The 19,202-nt window shown below is 43.8% G+C and overlaps 1 protein-coding gene across 10 annotated transcripts in view; it reads right to left on the bottom strand.

The window, feature by feature from the left end:
- LOC134756444 (palmitoyltransferase ZDHHC11) overlaps nt 1–19,202 on the bottom strand; it is an 80,392-nt gene that overhangs the window by 20,985 nt on the left and 40,205 nt on the right. For 4 of the 10 annotated variants that reach the window (XM_063700872.1, XM_063700871.1, XM_063700870.1 and 1 more), the window contains 5 exons: nt 19,005–19,039; nt 11,133–11,220; nt 7,847–7,881; nt 5,502–5,589; nt 672–706 (listed from right to left, as the gene is read on the bottom strand). In XM_063700872.1, the coding sequence (XP_063556942.1) occupies nt 672–706; nt 5,502–5,589; nt 7,847–7,881; nt 11,133–11,220; nt 19,005–19,039 (281 nt within the window). The other 6 variants (XR_010131860.1, XR_010131859.1, XR_010131861.1 and 3 more) reach the window with 6 other exon arrangements.

Raw genomic sequence — 19,202 nt, 5'->3', positions numbered from 1 at the left:
TTATGGAAAGGAAAATGAAATAGCAAACAGAGTAAATAATTTACTCAGCATCATGTGTGAGTAGATTTCCTATTACTCTATGTTCTGTGAGAAGTGTATCCTGCACTTGAGATTCTCTGGGAAGAATATGCATTTGTCATGGCTGCACAATTTTATTTCATCATGGGAACAGGGTACCCTTTAGAATGTGTGCTTAAAACTGGATCATGGTCCTCTTTATAAGGGTCTTCTTTCAGCTTTGTAGTTTGGAGGGTGAAAAAGTGGTGTGCAGTTGGGCTGGAATTGTGCAGTGTTGGGGCAGAGCTGTCATCAGTGGATGTATTTAGAGTTGAAATGACAAGTCTGACTCTCAATGAAACACTATTAGAAACATTAAAAAACATTCAGGCTCACAACATTACATGTGTTTAAAGAAAGAAAATAACTACGCTTGGCCTTATTTTTGTGCATAAGTTCAAATGTTAGTTATAAAGAATTCTATAATTTTTTCAAGTAAGATCAGTGCAATAAGCTACATGAATGGCTATAAATATTCAGTGAAGCATTTCTACTTTCCCTTATGTCATCAGAATATTTGAACATGTTAAATAGAGGACATATTTTCCTAGGTAATTTGAGTTCAGGCAAGTGTAGAGACAGATAAAACGTTCCCGTTAAACTTACGAACTTACCCAGGTGTAGATGTACTCGGGGCATCATCTGCTTCCTGTGGGGGGAAGGGATGCAAAATTCATAGGATGAACAAAGACCTTGTTGACATTAAACTTATTCTTAAACAAAATTCAAGTTCATTACTAGTCAGTTCTGAGTAATGGTACTTCAAGAATGCCTGGATCATGGAATAGGATCTCAGTGGTGGCACAGCACCCTTCCTCCCAATCCTTGTATTATGGGCTGAACTATATCCTCCTCCAAATTCACAGGTTGACATCCTGACACCCAGCACCTCAGAACGTGACTATATGTGGAGACAGGGTCTTGAAAGAGGTAATGGATGTTAGATGAGGGTATTAGAGTGAGCACTAATCCAGAGTGACTCGTGTCCTTTTATGAAGGGGAGATTATGACAGAGACACAGACAGAGGGAAGACCGTGAGAGGACACAGAGAACAGGTGGCCGTCTACAAGGCAAGGAGAGAGGCCTTGGGAGAAACCAACCCTGCAGACACTGCTCTGGGACCTCCAGCCTGCAGATAGGTGAGAAAATACATTTCTTGTTCCAACGCCCCATGTGTGGTTCCTGCTTGTGGAAGCTCTAGCAAAGAAAAACACCTGCGACTTGTGCACACACATGTTTTTTTCAGTGCTCTTGGTTAAGAACCTGGGAGTGGGAGTGCTCAGTCATATTATAAGTATATGCTCAGCATTTGAAACTTTGCCAAACTGCTCGCCGATGTGGCATCATTTTCCATCCCCATGAGCAATGGATGAGACTTCCAGTTCTCCGATGTCTTCACTAACACTTGGTATTGTTCATCTTCTTTTTAATTATATTTTTTAGAGACAGAGTCTTGCTTTCATTGCTCTTGGGTAAGAATCTGGGGGTGAGAGTGTTGGGTCATATCATAAGTACCTACTCAGCATCAGAAGCTTTGCCAAACTGCTTGGTGATGTGGCATCATCTCTCATCCCCATCAGCAATGGATGAGACTTCCAATTCTCCCACATATTCACCAACACTTGGTATTGTTCATCTTTTTAAAAATTAACTTTTTTAAAGATAGGTTGCCCAGGCTGGTCTCAAACTCCTAGCCTCCAACCATCCTTCTGCCTCCTTGGACTCCGAAAGTGCTGGGATTTCAGGCATGAGGCACTGTGCCTGGCTTATCTTGTTGATCATTTTTATTGTAGCCTTTCTAACATGGGTGCCATGCTATCTTATTGTGGTTTTAGCTCGTGGATCCCTGATGGGAAATGATGTTGAGCAGCTTTTCATGTGCTTTGACGTTCATATTATTGCCTTGTGGAAGTTTTGTGTTCAAATCTTTTGCCCATTTGAAAACAGAGTTTTCTTATTGCTGAGTTTTGAAAATTCTTTAAATATTCTGGATACAAGTATATGACTTGAAAATATTTTATTTCAGTCTGTGGCTTATATTTTCATTCTCTTAATGGTGTCAATTGAAGGGAAATTTTTAAATGCTTACAGTCAAATTTATTCTTCTTTTTTCGGAAATAATGTTTTTGGGATCTATCAAAGAAGACATTGCTTAACAGAAGATCACAAAGATATTCTCTGGAGGGAGACTCAGAGGCGGACAACATGGTGGCAGCAGCTGCACGGGCGGGAGGAGGGGCGGTAGCGCAGGCGGTGGTGGGGTTGGCGGGGGTTCCAGCTGCGGGACAGGCAGTGGCCGTAGCGGCATGTTGGATAAGTCGAAGATAGGTGATATGCCTGGAAAAACTGACAAGTGGGATGGATCAGCTGTGAAAAACTCTGGATGATTCTGCCAAAAAGATACTTCTGGAAAAATACAAATACGTGGAGAATTTTTGTCTAATTGACGGTCACCTCACCATCTGTACAATCTCCTGTTGCTTTGCCATAGTGGCTGTGACTTGGGATTATATGCATCCCTTTCCAGAGTCCAAGCCCGTTTTGGCTTTGTGATGATGGGAATTCTGACTATTTAGACCTCATCTAAGGAGAAGATCATCTTTCTCGTGGCCCACAGAAAAGAGCCTACGGGAGTGGATTCTGATGCTATTTGGGAGCTGCCCTCCAGTCTTAAAAGGTTTGATGGCAGATACACCCTGAAGCTGACCTTTATCAGCAGGAGAACAAAGCAGCAGCGGAAAGCCAAGTTCACCAAGTCTATGGCTGAATTTTTCTGACCCCAGTGGAGACTGGTCACGGATGCATGAGCCTGAAATGTCCAGGCTCCATGACACTCTCCCCATGGGAAGAAACATCAAATAGCCAATTCTAAAGGTAGCCCTCTTTCTGCTGGATCTTGCTGAATTACTGCCCTGGGGGGTAGGGGAGATAAAAAGAACTTAAAATGGGTAAAGTAAGAACTGTTAAAAAGTCCATGTTTTGTCCTGAAATTTTACTCTATTCTGGATACATAGGATTTTCTGACACAGATACGAGAAGTTGTAGCTCTGAGGTCAAGCTGTGGCCACCTCGGTATGCTGTTTGCATTATTTTAATTTGCTTTTCTGCAAAAGCATTTTTGCTAAAAGCTGTACAGACTTTTCCCTTTGTACTTATCAATACTTTATATACTATAGCTTTGTGCCATGCAGCATTTTAAGATTCAATTTTAAAAAATTATTCATGTGTTGCTGTCTCTATCAATTCATATTTCCACATGTGTTTCCTTGAAGAATTCAGGACACAACTCCTTCCGTATGACAGCTTTCCTTCACGCACTATTTTTGTGGGTATGTATATATCTCACTTGGGGAAAACTTTAAAAACACATTTTAAAGACACATAGCTTTTTAATTTGTTTGAAACAGGCCTTCTGCCTGTTACATTTTGTGCTCTTAACCAATTTAAGAGGACAACTGTATATTTAGTATTAAAAAAACATATTCTGTGAGTTTTCTAGGGAGGTTAAACTTTCCTCTCTAAATATGAGGTCTCTGATGGATTGTGCACTGCTTTCTAGGTGGGACTGAGCTGTGTGTGTGTGTTTGGCATGTGGTTATCCAGCTGTTGCAGCACACTCATTACAAACCCTTCCATGTCTCCCCATTGCCTCACCTTGGCACCTTCCATTTAAGCCAAACACCAGAAATGTAAAGAAGGGCTTGTTTCTGGAGTTTCCAGTTTGTTCCATTCATCTAGTCAGGGTGTCTTCTTTGGACAATGCTGTCTGCAGCCGTGGGCCCACTCAAAGGGGAGGCGATGGACTGTAGGTCTGTGGAGCTCAGCACAGGGCTGTGCCATGGACGCGGGTGTCAGTGAAGTCACGCTCATTTTCAGACGGAATTCTCCTCCCCGATGTGAACAATGAACCAACGGTGTCATTTTCATAGGACTGTCCTGGAGCCCACGGAGACGCGGGCTTGGGATTCAACGTGATGCTGAGCAGATCTTCTCTGCTTCAGAACAGGCCTCATGTGGCTTCACACAAGGGTGACTGTAAATCGTCATCTACACCGAGACGCTGCAGAGAGACCGAGGGGACTCACAATTGCACCCCGGCAGCAGGTGTGCACGTGGACGATTGCAGGCAGAGAAAATACTGTGAGCCTGTGTGCCACATGGAGTGAGGGGACGTTGGTGGGTGAGTCTGGGCGGGGCAGGCTGGGGGCCCAATCGGTTTCCACTGAGTGTCTCCGTATCTTTGCTGGAAGTGCAGGGAAGGGGCAAGGCTTGGACGCCAGCATCGCTGTTCCTCCAGGCTGGCTGATCCCTTTTCATTTCCAAGTCTCAAGAGCCTGTTCCCTGAAGTCCTGGGGAAGTGTGGTGAGGCGGCCCTGCCCCAACAGGGAAGGAGAAGACACCTGTAACCTCCAGAAGCTGGCCGCCTCACAAAGCCTTCTCAGGTGGATTCCCCCACAGCCTAGCACAGTGGCTCATGCCTGTAATCACCCTGCTATGGGAGGCTGAGGCCAGAGGCTTGCTTGAGACCAGAAGTTCCAAACCAGCACAGGCAACAGAGTGAGACCCCATCTCTTAAGAAATAAGAAATAAATTGGCTGGGTGTGGTGGCACACGCCTGTAGTTTCAGCTACTCGGGAGGCTGAGGTGGGAAGACTGCTTCAGCCCAGGAGGTGGAGGCTGCAGTGAGCCATTATCCCACCACTGTAATCCATGCTGGGTGACAGAGTGAGATCCCATCTCCAAAAAATAAATAACAACCCAGTAGAAACCGCTGGAAGCTGACCCCAGAGCAGGAACAGAAATATGTGGCCCTAAAGCCAGCAGCCACACAGGGCTTTTCCTGTGAAGGATGGACACAGAGTCCATGTATCCATGTAACAAACACACACCATTCACACACATATACGTGACCACACACCACACACAAAACCACACCCACATCACACACCAACACATACGTGCACATGTGACCACACACACATCTCTATTCCCATCTGTCTCCTACACACAGTCTTTCCTAAGCATTTTATTTTAAAACCACAGCACACAGCTTCTGCCATGGCTACCAATTTCCCTCCATCCTTTATCACAGCACTGTCCCTCACTGCATGTTCTGGGCACTTCAGAGCCTGCCCTGGGCATCTGCCCATCACCGCAGCCTGATGGTGGCACTGCAGTGCTGAGGGCTTCCACTTTGGTACCCGTCTGTCTCTGTCACCCACAGCTGGGAAGCATTCCTGCCTCTCACTCCATCTCTCTTCTGTGCTCCACCCACCATCATTCCCATGTGAGCAGCACCCTTGGACACAGAGTGCTTCCATTTTGAATACTACCTTAACCTCAGCTTGGGGGACCTCAGACCACACATTCTGCACATGGCCCTGTCCTCGGGCTGTGTGCAGATTGCGACTTACCTGTCGTACTCGGGCCGATTGCGACTTACCTGTGCCATCGATCCCCCGTCTGGGTGTACACGAGTGGAGAACTGACACAGGCGCCTGCAAATCAGCAGGGAGTTCCTGGCCGTGGCTCTGGTGGGCCAAGCAGAAGGAAAGAAACACATCTCAGTTTTGTGGGGGGCTCAGGGCGGCACTGGAGGCTACAGTGTGTCCTGTAAACACCACTGCTGTGGGGCACACGTGTCTCAGAACCTGGAGACCAGCAGCTCCCGGGAGGTTGTGTGAGTGCTAGCGGGTTACTGCACAGTGGGAAACAGAAGGAGCTTCTCGTGTAAAGGACCAGGACTCCTTCCCACTTGGATTCTGTAAAGCAGTACCTCCCTGAAGTCTGCGAACCCCACCCTAGACCAGTGCCTTAGACAGGTAGTGTCCTCCGTTAGTGTAGCTGGTCTACAATGGGCTACAAGGTGACTGTAATTTTATAAAACAGCACATCATACATGTCACGGGGTGTCAGGTGGGTCAGGTGACTTTCATTTTTACCTGGGAATCTTTGTCGTTCCCAAATTTTCTACAATGTATACATATTGATTTGGCAATCATTACACAACTTTAGTTTTTCCTTTTGTTTTGGTGTTAGAGAGAAAGTTTGCAATTCCGGTTATAGTTACATTTCTATTAATCTTGCCCAAAATGCATCACAGAGAAAGCATTTTTATATTTTACTTAAAAGACCATAGTTACATGATAGTTCAAAGTGATATTCAAGTGCTTCAGATCTACACAGTAGTTTTGCCAATCACCCTTCTAAGAAAAGCAATTTCATAGAAGACTTAATGGGTCGTTTGAAAGGGAATGAACTTTTCCCAGTAAGCCATACATCTCGACTGCTGAACTAAGCAAAAGTCTGCATGAATTTTCTGCAGTTGTGATCATTACCAACAGGGCCTTGTCCTGATCCAGGGAAGCTCTTTGCCCCCTGGCTGTGGAGTAAGGGACGGTGACATTTCCAGGGACACAGGCCCTGTCTCTTCTGCCCAGGAAGGTTTGGGCCGAGCCCCTGCCGGTGTCTGTGAGGGGTGGGGCTGGTGCACACCTGGGGAAGGGGGGCTGCACTCCACTTTCTGGCCATGGTGGAGACCCTGACTTCCAGGACCTTTGCTGCTTCTCTGTGGGGGCTGTGATGTGGGCCCCTCCCAATGGAAAGTGTGTAACTACTGTAACTGCAACTTGAATTTCATGTGTCTAGGAACTGGACAAAGTCATCTGAAAGCTCATATGGAAAAATAAATGTGTAAGAATTGTCGAAAGTAAATGAAAAATGAAAAAACCTTTAGAGGCTTATTTGCCTGCAGGATATTAAAATATAGTAGCTAAATAAGGTTCTGTAATTTAAACAGATGGTGCACCTCCAGGACACAGACCCAAGAGACAGACACAGACCTGGGCCTGTGTTTAGGGAAACACAGTGAACCAGAAAAGGGGCCTTTCAATTTGATGGGGAAAGGTGCAATATTTAATACATGAGGTGAAAACCAATAGTTACTTCGTTGGGATAAAATAACCTTATCTCTTATCTCCCTGAATACAACAATAAATCCCAACTGGCCTGAAAAATCAAAATGTAAAGGAAGCAAATAGAAATATGAATAACGTCTTTACCCTCCTCCAGCCCCTTGGCTCTCTGCTGCTCCCCCCGGGGCAGGAGAAGAAGGCAGAGGGCCAGGGGTCCCCTGCCCACACTCTCCACGATGACAGAGATGGGAAGGTAGCCAGGCAGCAACAGTGTACGGCGACATCGGAGCGACCTCACGGCGACCTCAATTTCCACTGCGCCTCCTCCCAGAGCCTAAGAAGCTGCAGGCCTGTGGCGCCCAGCACTGAAACAAGGAGATGGCGGCTCAGCCAAGGCATTTAGGATGGAAACTGCAAAGATTCAATATTCAGGACTGCTTCTTTGCTGCTGAAGGGGTGTGAACTACCCTTCTGATCTCCACTACACAACACAACTGTTTTGGGAAGCATCAAGTGAAAGCGTGCAGGGCTGATGGCAGACAGGAGACAGGGCTGATGTGCAGCTCCCACCAGGACAGAGAACAGCATGTGGACACTCATACTGTGGACTTTTGCCGCAGGAACCACCAAGGAGCGTACCAGGAAAAAAACAACAACAACAAATCACAGAGCCTTTAAAAGAAGCCGCAGGCTGCTGTGATTCCACAGGACAGGTGACAGTTTTGCTGCTCTCTCGAAAGTGCCACCTCCTGGCACTTCAGGATATTTGAAGACATTAAATGGATGACATATTTTCCTAAGTAATTCGAGATGAGACGAGTGTATAACTATGTTACTAACAGGTAAAATAATCCCATTAAACTTACAAACTCACCCAAGTGCAGATGGACACGGGTCTTCATCCCCTTCCTGTGGGGAAGTGAAGCAAAATTCATAGAATGAATTGACATTGAACTTATTCTTAAAAAAAATTCAAGTCCATTTCTAGTCAGTTCTGACAGTCAGTTCTGAGTAATGGTACTTCAAGGTTGCCTGGATCATGGAATAGGATCTCAGTGGTGACACAGCACACTTCCTCCCAATCCTTGTATTGTGGGCTGAACTATATCCTCCTCCAAATTCATAGGTTGACATCCTAACACCCGGTACCTCAGAATGTGACTATATGTGGAGACAGGGTCTTGAAAGAGGTAATGGATGTTAGATGAGGCTATTAGAGTGAGCCCTAATCCAGAGTGACTGGTGTCCTTTTATGAAGGGGAGATTATGACAGAGACACAGACAGAGGGAAGACCGTGAGAGGACACAGAGAACAGGTGGCCGTCTACAAGGCAAGGAGAGAGGCCTTGGGAGAAACCAACCCTGCAGACACTGTGCTCTGGGACTTCCAGCCTGCAGATAGGTGAGAAAATACATTTCTTGTTCCAACACCCCATGTGTGGTTCCTGCTTGTGGAAGCTCTCGCAAAGAAAAACACCTGCTACATGTACACACACATGTTGTTCTCAGTGCTCTTGGGTAAGAACCTGGGAGTGGGAGTGCTGGGCCATATGATAAGTATATGCTCAGCATCTGAAGCTTTGCCAAACTGCTCGCCAATGTGGCATCATCTTTCATCCCCATGAGCAATGGATGAGACTTCCAGTTCTCCAAACTCTTCACCAACACTTAGTAATGATCATCTTTTTTTATTTATATTTTTTAGAGGCAGGGTCTTGCTATGTTGCCCAGACTGGTCTCAAACTCCTGGCCTCAAGGGATCCTCCTGCCTTGTGAGCCACCCAAAGCTCTGGGATTTGAGGGGTGAAGCTTTGTGCCTGGATGGTATCCTTAATCTGTTTTCTTGCAGCTACTCTAATGGGGTGCAGCAGTATCTTACTGTGATTTTAGCTGGTGGTTCCCTGGTGGCAAATGATGTTGAGCACCATTTTGTGGGCTTTATTTCTCATGGATATTGTTGCCTTGGTGAAGAACGTGTTCAACCTTTCGCCTATTTGAAAACTGAGCTGTTGTGTATTTTTGAGTTTTCATGGTTCTTTAAATATTCTGGATAAAAGCATATGACTTGTAAATATTTTATTTCAGCCTGTGGCTTATGTTTTCATTCTTTTACTGGTGACAATGGAAGAAGTAATTTTAAATGCTTAAAGTCGAATGTATCCGTTTTGTGAAATAGTGTTTTTGGTATCTATCAAAGAAGAGTTTGCCTAACACAAGACCCCAGAGATATTCTAGGATTTTTGTAGAAATCTGAAAGTTTCCCCCGCTTAATATTTGGTCTCTGATGGATTGTGCACTGCTTTCTAGGTGGGACTGAGCTGTGTGTGTGTGTTTGGCATGTGGTTATCCAGCTGCTGCAGCACACTCATTACAAACCCTTCCATGTCTCCCCATTGCCTCACCTTGGCACCTTCCATTTAAGCCAAACACCAGAAATGTAAAGAAGGGCTTGTTTCTGGAGTTTCCAGTTTGTTCCATTCATCTAGTCAGAGCATCTTCTATGGACAACGCTGTCTGCAGCCCTGGGCCGACTCGAAGGGGAGGCGATGGACTGTAGATCTGTGGAGCTCATGGATGCGGGTGTCAGTGAAGTCACGCTCATTTTCAGACGGAATTCTCCTCCCCGATGTGAACAATGAACCAACGGTGTCATTTTCATAGGATTGTCCTGGAGCCCACGGAGATGCGGGCTTGGGATTCAACGTGATGCTGAGCAGATCTTCTCTGCTTCAGATCAGGCCTCATGTGGCTTCACTATTCATCCACACATAGATGCTGCAGAGACACTGAGGGGACTCACAAATGCACCTGCGCAGAAGGAGTCAACGTGGACAAACACAGGCAGAGAAACTCCCGTGAGCCCGTGTGCCACATGGAGTGAGGGAACTTTGGTGGCTGAGTCTGGGTGGGGGTGGGCTGGGGGCTCAATCAATTTCCACTGAGTGTGTCTCCATATCTTTGCTGGAAGTGCAGGCAAGGGGCAAGGCTTCGACGCCAGCGTCGCTGTTCCTCCAGGCTGGGCTGATCCCTTTTTATTTCCAAGTCACAGGAGCCTGTTCCCTGAAATCCTGGGGAAGTGTGGTGAGGCGGCCTTGCCCCCACAGGGAAGGAGAACACACCTGTAACCTGCAGAAGCTGGCCCCATGACAAAACCTGCTCAAAAGGACCAGCCTGCAGCCTGGCGTGGTGGCTCACGCCTCTAATCCCTGTGCTATTAGAGGCTGAGGTCAAGGAATCACTTGAGATGAGAAGTTCCAAACAAGCCTGGACAATAGAGTGAGATCCCATCTCTTAAGAAATAAAAAATAAAAAATAAATTGGCTGGGCGTGGTGGCATACGCTTGTACTTTCAGCTACTCAGGAGGCTAAGGTGGGAAGATTGCTTGAGCCCAGGAGTTGGAGGCTGCAGTGAGCCATTATCCCACCACTGCAATCTATGCTGGGTGATGGAGTGAGATCCCATCTCTAAAAAATAAATAATGACCCAGCAGAAACCACTGGAAGCTGACCCCAGAGCAGGAACAGAAATATGTGGCCCTAAAGCCGGCAGCCACGCTGGTCTTTTCCTGTGAAGGATGGACACAGAGTCCATGTAACAAACACACACCATTCACACACATATACACGTGACCACACACCACACACAAAACCACACACACAACCACACCCCCCCACATATGTGCAACCACACACCATACACTTGTATGTGTGACCCCACACACGTCTATTCCCATCTGTCTCCTACACACAGTCTTTCCTAAGCATTTTATTTAAAAAAAAAACAGCACACGGCTTCTGCCATGGCTACCAATTTCCCTCCATCCTTTATCACAGCACTGTCCCTCGCTGCATGTTCTGGGCACTTCAGAGCCTGCCTTGGGCATCTGCCCATCACCACAGCCTGATGGTGGTGCTCCAGTGCTGGGGGCTCCCACTTTGGTACCCATCTGTCTCTGTCACCCACAGCTGGGAAGCATTCCTGCCTCTCACTCCATCTCTCTTCTGTGCTCCACCCACCATCATTCCCATGTGAGCAGCACCCTTGGACACAGAGTGCTTCCATTCTGAATACTGCCTTAACCTCAGCTTGGGGGACCCGAGACCACATATTCTGCACACGGCCCTGTCCTCGGGGTGCATCGCTGGTGACTGCAACTTACCCGTGCCGTCGAATCCCCATCCTGGTTTACTGAAGTGCAGAAGTGACATAAGTGCTTGTGAATCAGCAGGGAGCTCTTGGCCTTGACTCTGGTGGGACAGGAAGAAGGAGAGAAACTCATCTCAGCTTTGTTGGGGGCCTCAGGGTGGCACTGGAGGCTGCACCGCATCATGTCAGCACCACTGCTGCGGGGCACACATGTCTCAGAAACTTGTAGACCAGCAGCTCCTGGGAGGTTGTCTGAGTACTCCTGCGTTATGTGCAGTGGCAAACGTAAGAAGCTCCTCATGTAAAGGACCATGGATCTGTGCCACTGGGACGATGCAAAGCAGTGCCTCCACCCACCGTGTGAGACCTGCCCTACACCAGTGCCTAAGACGGGTTCTGAAGGTTGATGGCAGATGGGAGACAGGTCTGATATGCAGCTCCCACATGGAGAGACAGAACAGCATGTGGAGACTCATACTGTGGCCTTTCACTCCAGGAACCACCACAGCAGCATACCAGAAAAAACAAAAAAAGTCATAGAGCATTTGGAAGATGCCATAGGCCACTGCAAATTCCACAGAACAGGTGACAACTCTGCTGCTGTCTCAAAAGTGCCACCTCCTGGCTGGAGGCCAGTCAGCTCAGGACATGACAGCAACTCATGACAGAACAACCCTGCTCCTAGGAAGGAGAAAACAAGAGCTTATTCCACCTCCTGCAACATCCTGAATAACCAGAGGTCCTGAGTCTGCCCATGTGACAACTTCACTGCTAGAATAACCAGCCTCTGAGAAAGTCAGCACAGTAAACCTATCGACCGCCGAGGACCCCCACAGAGTCCACTTCAGTCCCCTGTCACCTCCACCGGAGCAGGTGATGGCATCCACAGCTGGGAGACCTGAGGACGGATCACATCACAGGACTCTGTGCAGACATTACCCAGCACCAGCCTGGTAGCCCTGCTGGGCGGAGAGACCCAGAAGAACAATAGCAATCACTGCTGTCTGGTTTGCAGGAAGCTCCATCTCTAGGGGAAGGGGGAGTGCACAAATCAGGGACCACCCCATGGGACTAACGAATCTGACCAGCAGCCTTGAGTTCCAGATTTTCCCACTGAAATAATCTACACACATGAGAAGGAATCAGACAAGTAATCCTGGTAATATCATGAAACAGGGCTCTATTCCACCCTCAAAAGACCGCAGTAGCTCCCCAGTGAGAGATCCAAACCAAGAAGAAAATCAGAATTGCTGGAAAGAATTCAGAAGGTTGATTATTAAACTACTCAAGGAGATACCAAAGACAGGTGATAACCAACTTAAAGAAATTTAAAAATCAATACAGGATATAGATGAAAAATGCTCCAGGGAAATAGAGATCCTAAAGAAAACACAGTCACAACTTCTGGAACAAAAGACACACTAAGAGAAATGGAAAATGCACCAGAAACTTTCAACAGCAGGATCTAACAAGTAGAACGAAGAACTTCAGACCTCAAAAACAAGGCTTTTTAAATAACCCAGCCAGACAAAGAGGAAAAAGATAATTTTAAAAAAGAACAAAGCCCCCAGGAACTTAGGGATTATGTTAAACAGCCAAACCTAAAAATAGTGTTCCTGACAAAGCAGACAAGTCTACAAGTTTGGAAAACTTATTTGAGGAAATGATCAAGGAAACCTTCCCTGGCCTTGCTAGAGTTCTAGACATCCAAAGACAAGAAGCTCAAAGAATGCCTGGGAAATTCATTGCAAAAAGATCATCACCGAGGCACATGGTCATCAGGTTATCTAAAGTCAACACAAATCAAAGAATCTTAAGAGCTGGGAGGCAAAACATCAGGTAACCTCTAAAGGAAAACCTCTCATATTAGCAGCAGATTTCTCAGCAGAAACTCTACACACTAGAAGGGATTGGGGTCCTATCTCTAGCCTCTCCAAACAAAATAATTAACAGCCAATAATTTTGTATTCAGCAAAACTAGGTTTCCTAAATGAAGTAGAGAAAATGTCTGTTTCAGAACAACAAATGCTGAGACAACTAGCCACTAACAAGTCAGTCCTACAAGAAATACTAAAAGGAGTTCCAAATCTTAAAACAAAACCTCAAAATACACCAAAACAGAACCTCCTTAAAGCATAAATCTTACAGGACTGAGAAAACAGTAACACAAATTAAAAAACCAAGGTATTCAGGCAACAACTAGCATGATCAATAAAACAGTACCTCACATCCAAATGCTAACACTGAATGTAAATGGCCTATAAGCACCATCTAAAAAATACAAGTGGAAGAATGGAGAAAAATCCAACAACCAAGTATCTGCTGTCTTCAAGAGACACACCTAATGTATAAGGACTGAAATAAACTTAAGGTAAAGTGGCGGAAAAGATATTCCATACAAATGGAAACCAACAGCAGGCAGGAGGAACTATTCTGATACCAGACTCAACAGACTTTAAAGCCACAACAGTTAAGAAAGACAAAGAGCAACATTATACGATGATAAAAGAATCACTCCAAAAGGAAAAATATCACTATCCTAACTATATATGCACCTAACGAGGGACCTGCCAAATTTATAAAACAATTCTTACTGGACATAAGAAATGAGACTGACGAAAACACAATTATAGTGATGGACACAATACTGCACTGATAGCACTAGACAGGTCATCAAGACACAAAGGCAACAAAGAAACAATGAACTTAAACTATATCCTAGAACAAAAGGACTTGACAGATATTTACAGAACATTCTACCCAACAGCTGCAGAATGTACATTCTTTTCAGCAGTACATGGAACATTCTCCAAGATACATCATATGATAGGCCACAAAACAAGTTTAATGAATTGAAGAAAATCAGAATTACATCAAGTATCTTTTCAGACCACAGGGGAATAAATTGATAATTAACTCCAAAAGGAACCCATGAAATTACACAAATATGTAGAAATTAAATAACTGCTTCTGAATGATCTTTGGGTCGACAATGAAATCCAGAGGGAAATTTAAAAGTTCTTCAAACTGAATAACTGTGGCACGACTTATCAAAACCTCTAGGACACAGCAAAAGTGATGCTAAAAGGAATGTTCACAGCATTAAATGACCACATCGAAAAGACTGAAAGAACACAAACAGACAATCTAAAGTCACACCTGAAGTAACCAGAGAAACAAGAACGAATCAAACCCAAACCCAGCAGAAGAAAAGTAATAACGAACATCAGAGCAGAACTAAATGAAATTCAAACAAACAAACAAAAAAACAAAAAAACCACAAAAGATAAATAAAAAAGCCTGTTTTCTGAAAATACAAACAAAATTGATTGACCATTAGCAACATTAAGCAAGAAGAGAAGAGAAAAGATCCAAATAAGCTCAATTAGAAATGAAATGAGAGATAGCACAACTGATACCACAGGAATACAAAAGATCACTTAAGGCCAATATGAACACCGTTATGCACACAAACTAGAAAATCCAGAGGAGATGGATAACTTCCTGGAAATATACAACCCACCTAGATTAAATCAGGAAGAAATAGAAACTCATAACAGATTAATAACAAGTAGCGAGATTGAAAGAGTAATAAGAAAATTGCCAACTAAAATATCCAGGATGTATTCACAGCTGAATTCTACCAGGCATCCAAAGAAGGACTGGTACCAATCTTATGGAAACTATTACAAAAGATAAAGAGGGAATGCTCCATAAATCATTCTATGAAGCCAGTATCACCTTAATACCCAAACCATGAAAGGACATAGCAAAAAGAGAAAACTACAGACCAATATCCCTCATGAATATAGATGCAAAAATCCTCAACAAAATACTAGCGAACCGAAACAAACAGCATAGCAAAAAGATAATAACACCATGGTCAAGTGGGTTTCATACCACGTATGCAGGAATGGTTTAATATATGCAAGTCAATAAATGTGATACCTCACAAAAACAGAATTAAAAACAAAAAATCAGAGATCATCTCAATAGATGCAGAAAAAGCATCTGACAAACTCTGCCATCCCTTTATAAATAGAACACTCATCAAAATCAGCACAGAAGGGACATACCTCAAGGTAATAAAAGCCCTCTATGACAAACCCACAGCCAACATTATACTGAATGCGGAAAAGTTGAAAACATTGCCCCTCAGAACTGGAATAAGACAAGGATGCCCACTTTCACCACTTCCTTTCGACACAGTACTGGAAGACCTAGCCAGAGCAATCAGAGAAGAGAAAGAAAAAGCATCCAAATTGGTAAACAGGAAGTCAAATTGTCCCTGTTCACTGATGATACGGTTGTATACCTAGAAAACTCTAAATACTCATCCAGAAAGCTCCTAAATCTGATAAATGAATTCAGTAAAGTTTCAGGATACAAAATCAATGGACACAAACCAGTAACATTGCTATGTGCCAACAATGACCAAGCTGAGAATCAAATGAAGAAGTCAACCCCTCTTGCAACAGCTGAAAGAAAAAAAAACAACTTAGGAATATACCTAACCCAAAAGGTGAAATATCTCTACATGGAAACTACAAAAACCTGCTGAAAGTGAACATAGAAAATGCAAATAAATGGAAACACATCCCAGGCCTGTGAATGGGTAGAATTACTATTGTGAAAATGACCACACTGCCAAAGCAATCCACAAATTCAATGCAATTCCCCTCAAAGCAGAATCACCTTTCTTCACAGAACTAGAAAAAAACAATCCTCAAATTCATATGGAACCAAAAAAGACCCCAGATAGCCAAGGAAGACTAATCAAAAAGAACAAATCTGGAGGCATCACATTACCTGAATTCAAACTATACTACAAATCTAGAGTTACCAAAACAGCAGGGTGCTAATATGGAAATAGGTGTGTAGATCAATGGAACAGAATAGAGAACCCATAAATAAAGCCAAATACTTACCGCCAATCGATCTTCAACAAACAAACAAAAAACATCAAGTGGGGAAGGGAATCCTATTCAATACAAGGTGCTGGGATAATTCACAAGCCACATGTGAAGAATGAAGCTGGATCCTCTCCTCGCACCTTTTACAAACATCAACTGAGGATGGATAAAAGACTTAAGACCTGAAAGCACACAAAAATCTACAAGATATCATCAGAAAAACTTTTCTAGGCATTGACTTCGGCAAAGAGCTCATGACGAAGAATCCAAAAGCAAATGCAACAAGAACAAAGATAAATAGATGCAATTTATCTTAATTTATCTTTATTTTAAATAAGTACCTTCTGCACAGGAAAAGAAGTAATAAGCAGACTAAATAGAACCCAGGGAAAGGAAGAAAATATTCACAATCCGTACATCTGACAAAGGACTAATATCTAGAATCTAAAAGGAACTCAAACAAATCCACAAGAAAAAAACAAATCATCCAATTGGGTGTGGTGGCTCATGTCTGTAATCCCAGTCCTTTCGGAGGCTGGGGCAGGCAGATCACTTGAAGTCAAGAGTTCAAGACCAGCCTGGCCAACATGGTGAAACTTGTCTCTACTAACAATACAAAAATTAGCTGGGCGTGCTGGTGGGTGACTGTAATCCCAGGTACTTGGGAGCCTGATGCAGGAGAATCGCTTCAACCCAGGAGGCAGAGGCTTCGGCGAGCCAACATCATGTCCCTGCACTCCAGCCTGGGTGACAGAGTGAGACTCTGTCTCAAACAAACAAACAAACAAACAACAAAACCAATCCCATCAAAAAGTGGGCAACATTCATGAAGAGACAGTTTTCAACAGAAGATATACAAATGGCCAACAAGCATAGGAAAAAATGCTGAACATCACTAATTAACAGGGAAATGCAAAGAAAATCCACAATGCAATACCACCTTACTCCTGGAAGAATGGCCATAATTTAAAAAATAAAGAAATAACAGATGTTGGCATGGATGTGGTGAAAAGGGAACACTTTTACACTGCTAGTGGGAATGTAAACTAGTACAACTACTATAAAAAACAGTACAGAGATTCTGTAAAGAACTTAAAGGTAGAACTCTCATCTGATCTAGCAATCCCACCACTGGCTATCTACCCAGAAGAAAAGAAGTTATCTTATAAAAAAGATACTTGCATCCACATGTTTATAGCCACATAGTTTGCAATTGCAAAAATATGAAACCAGCCTAAAACAAATCAGTGGATAAAGAAAATGTGATATATATTTGTCATCTGTATATACGTAAATACCATGGAATACTATTCAGCCATAAAAAGGAATGAAATATCAGCACTCACACAACCTGGATGGAGTTGCAGACCATTATTCTAAGTGAAGTAACTCAAGAATGAAAAACCAAACATCGTAGTATCTCACTTACAAGTGGAAGCTAAGCTACGAGGATGCGACGGCATAAGAATGCTGTAATGGGCTTCTGGGACTCGGGGGAGTGGTGGGAGGAGGGTGATGGATAAAAGACTACACATTGGGTACCGTACACATTGCTCGGGTGGTGGGGGCACCAAAATCTCAGAAATCAACACTAAAAATCTTTTCCATGCAACCAAACACCTTGTTCCCCAAAACTATTGAAATAAAATAAAAATAAAAATTATAACTAGGCCTGGTGCGGTGGCTCACGTCTGTAATCCCAGCACTTTGGGAGGCCAAGGCAGGCAGATCATGAGGTCAGGAGATATAGATCATCCTGGCTAACAGGGTGAAACCCATCTCTACTAAAAATACAAAAAAAAAAAAAAAAAAAAATTAGCCGTGTGTGGTGGCCGGTGCCTGTAGTCCCAGCTACTAGGGAGGCTGAGGCAGAAGAATGGCATGAACCCGGGAAGTGGAGCTTGCAGTGAGCCAGGATCGCACCACTGCACTCCAGCCTGGGTGACAGAGTGAAATTCCATCTCAAAAAATAAAAGTAAAAATAAAAAAGTTATAACTATATAAGCAAAGAGTATTGGAGGATATTTGTATAACCTTAGAGTAATGACGCCTTTTTAAGCAAGACAAAAGGAAATGTTAACAAATTTGGCTTCAGAAAACTTCACAACCTCTACACTGTGAAAGATCCCATAGGGTTCCTTATATGCAAAGAGCTGTTACATTTGATAATCCAAATAGCCCAACTGTTGAACATGAATTCACAAAACAAAAATTGTAAAATAGTCAAAACAAGAAAAAATGTTCAGTCGTAACTGTAGTAAGGAAATGCATATTAAAACATTATATATTTTCTTTGAATAAAACTAAGCATACTGTTAGTATCTCATAGTGAGAAGAGCGACAGCGTTGAATGAAGTGTGAACTGCTCCACCCTTTTGAGAAAGTCATCAGAAAGAGTCTGTGAAGATTGAAAATGCACGTGCCCTTTGACTCTTAGCTTCCAAAATAAAACGAACCGCACCGCACAGCACTAGCTCAAAGACGCTTCTTGAAACCCTGTTTGTGAAGCCAGCCCTGGCCCTGTTGGGTGGGGCTCCGGGTCAAGGCACCCCCAGTGCTCCCATTTACTTAGCACCTTGACTCAGGAATGGGTTGGACTCTCAGAGCTTACAATTTCTATGAAACACTATTAGAGATCATAAGAAATACATTCAGACTCACAACTACCCACATGTTCATGGAGAGATGTAGAAACAAATAAGCGGGTCTTACTCTTGTGTGTTAGTTTAGATGTTAGTTATGAAGAAGGGAGTGAAGAATGTAGTTTCTGCAAGTAAGACAAGCACATCGAGATAGATAATTTGGTATAATTTCACAACATTAAACAAAACTATTTTATCTTCTACTGCATCATCCCATGATTTCAAAATGTCTCATCATAGGTGAATTATTTTCCAAAGTCATTTGAGTTAAGAAAAGAATACAGCTATTCTTCAGAGCGACCAAGCTACTGCAGGAAGCTTGCAACTTACCCCTGTGCAGATGAGCCCAGGGCGCCATCTCCTTGCTGTGGGGCAAAAGAAAATTCGTCACATGAAAAAAGAAGTTGTTGACATGCAGCTGATTCTTACATAAAAGTCACGTCTATTATTCCTGGGTTTTGAGGAATGGTACCTGGAGTTCTCTTGGGTCCTGAGTTCAGATCTCAGAACCATTTACATGTGCATGTG

This window comes from Gorilla gorilla, chromosome 19, assembly GCF_029281585.2.
Source record: "Gorilla gorilla gorilla isolate KB3781 chromosome 19, NHGRI_mGorGor1-v2.1_pri, whole genome shotgun sequence".
Lineage (NCBI taxonomy): Eukaryota > Metazoa > Chordata > Mammalia > Primates > Hominidae > Gorilla > Gorilla gorilla.
Note: the sequence above shows the minus strand (reverse complement) of the source record. Positions and strands in the feature narration are given on the sequence as shown.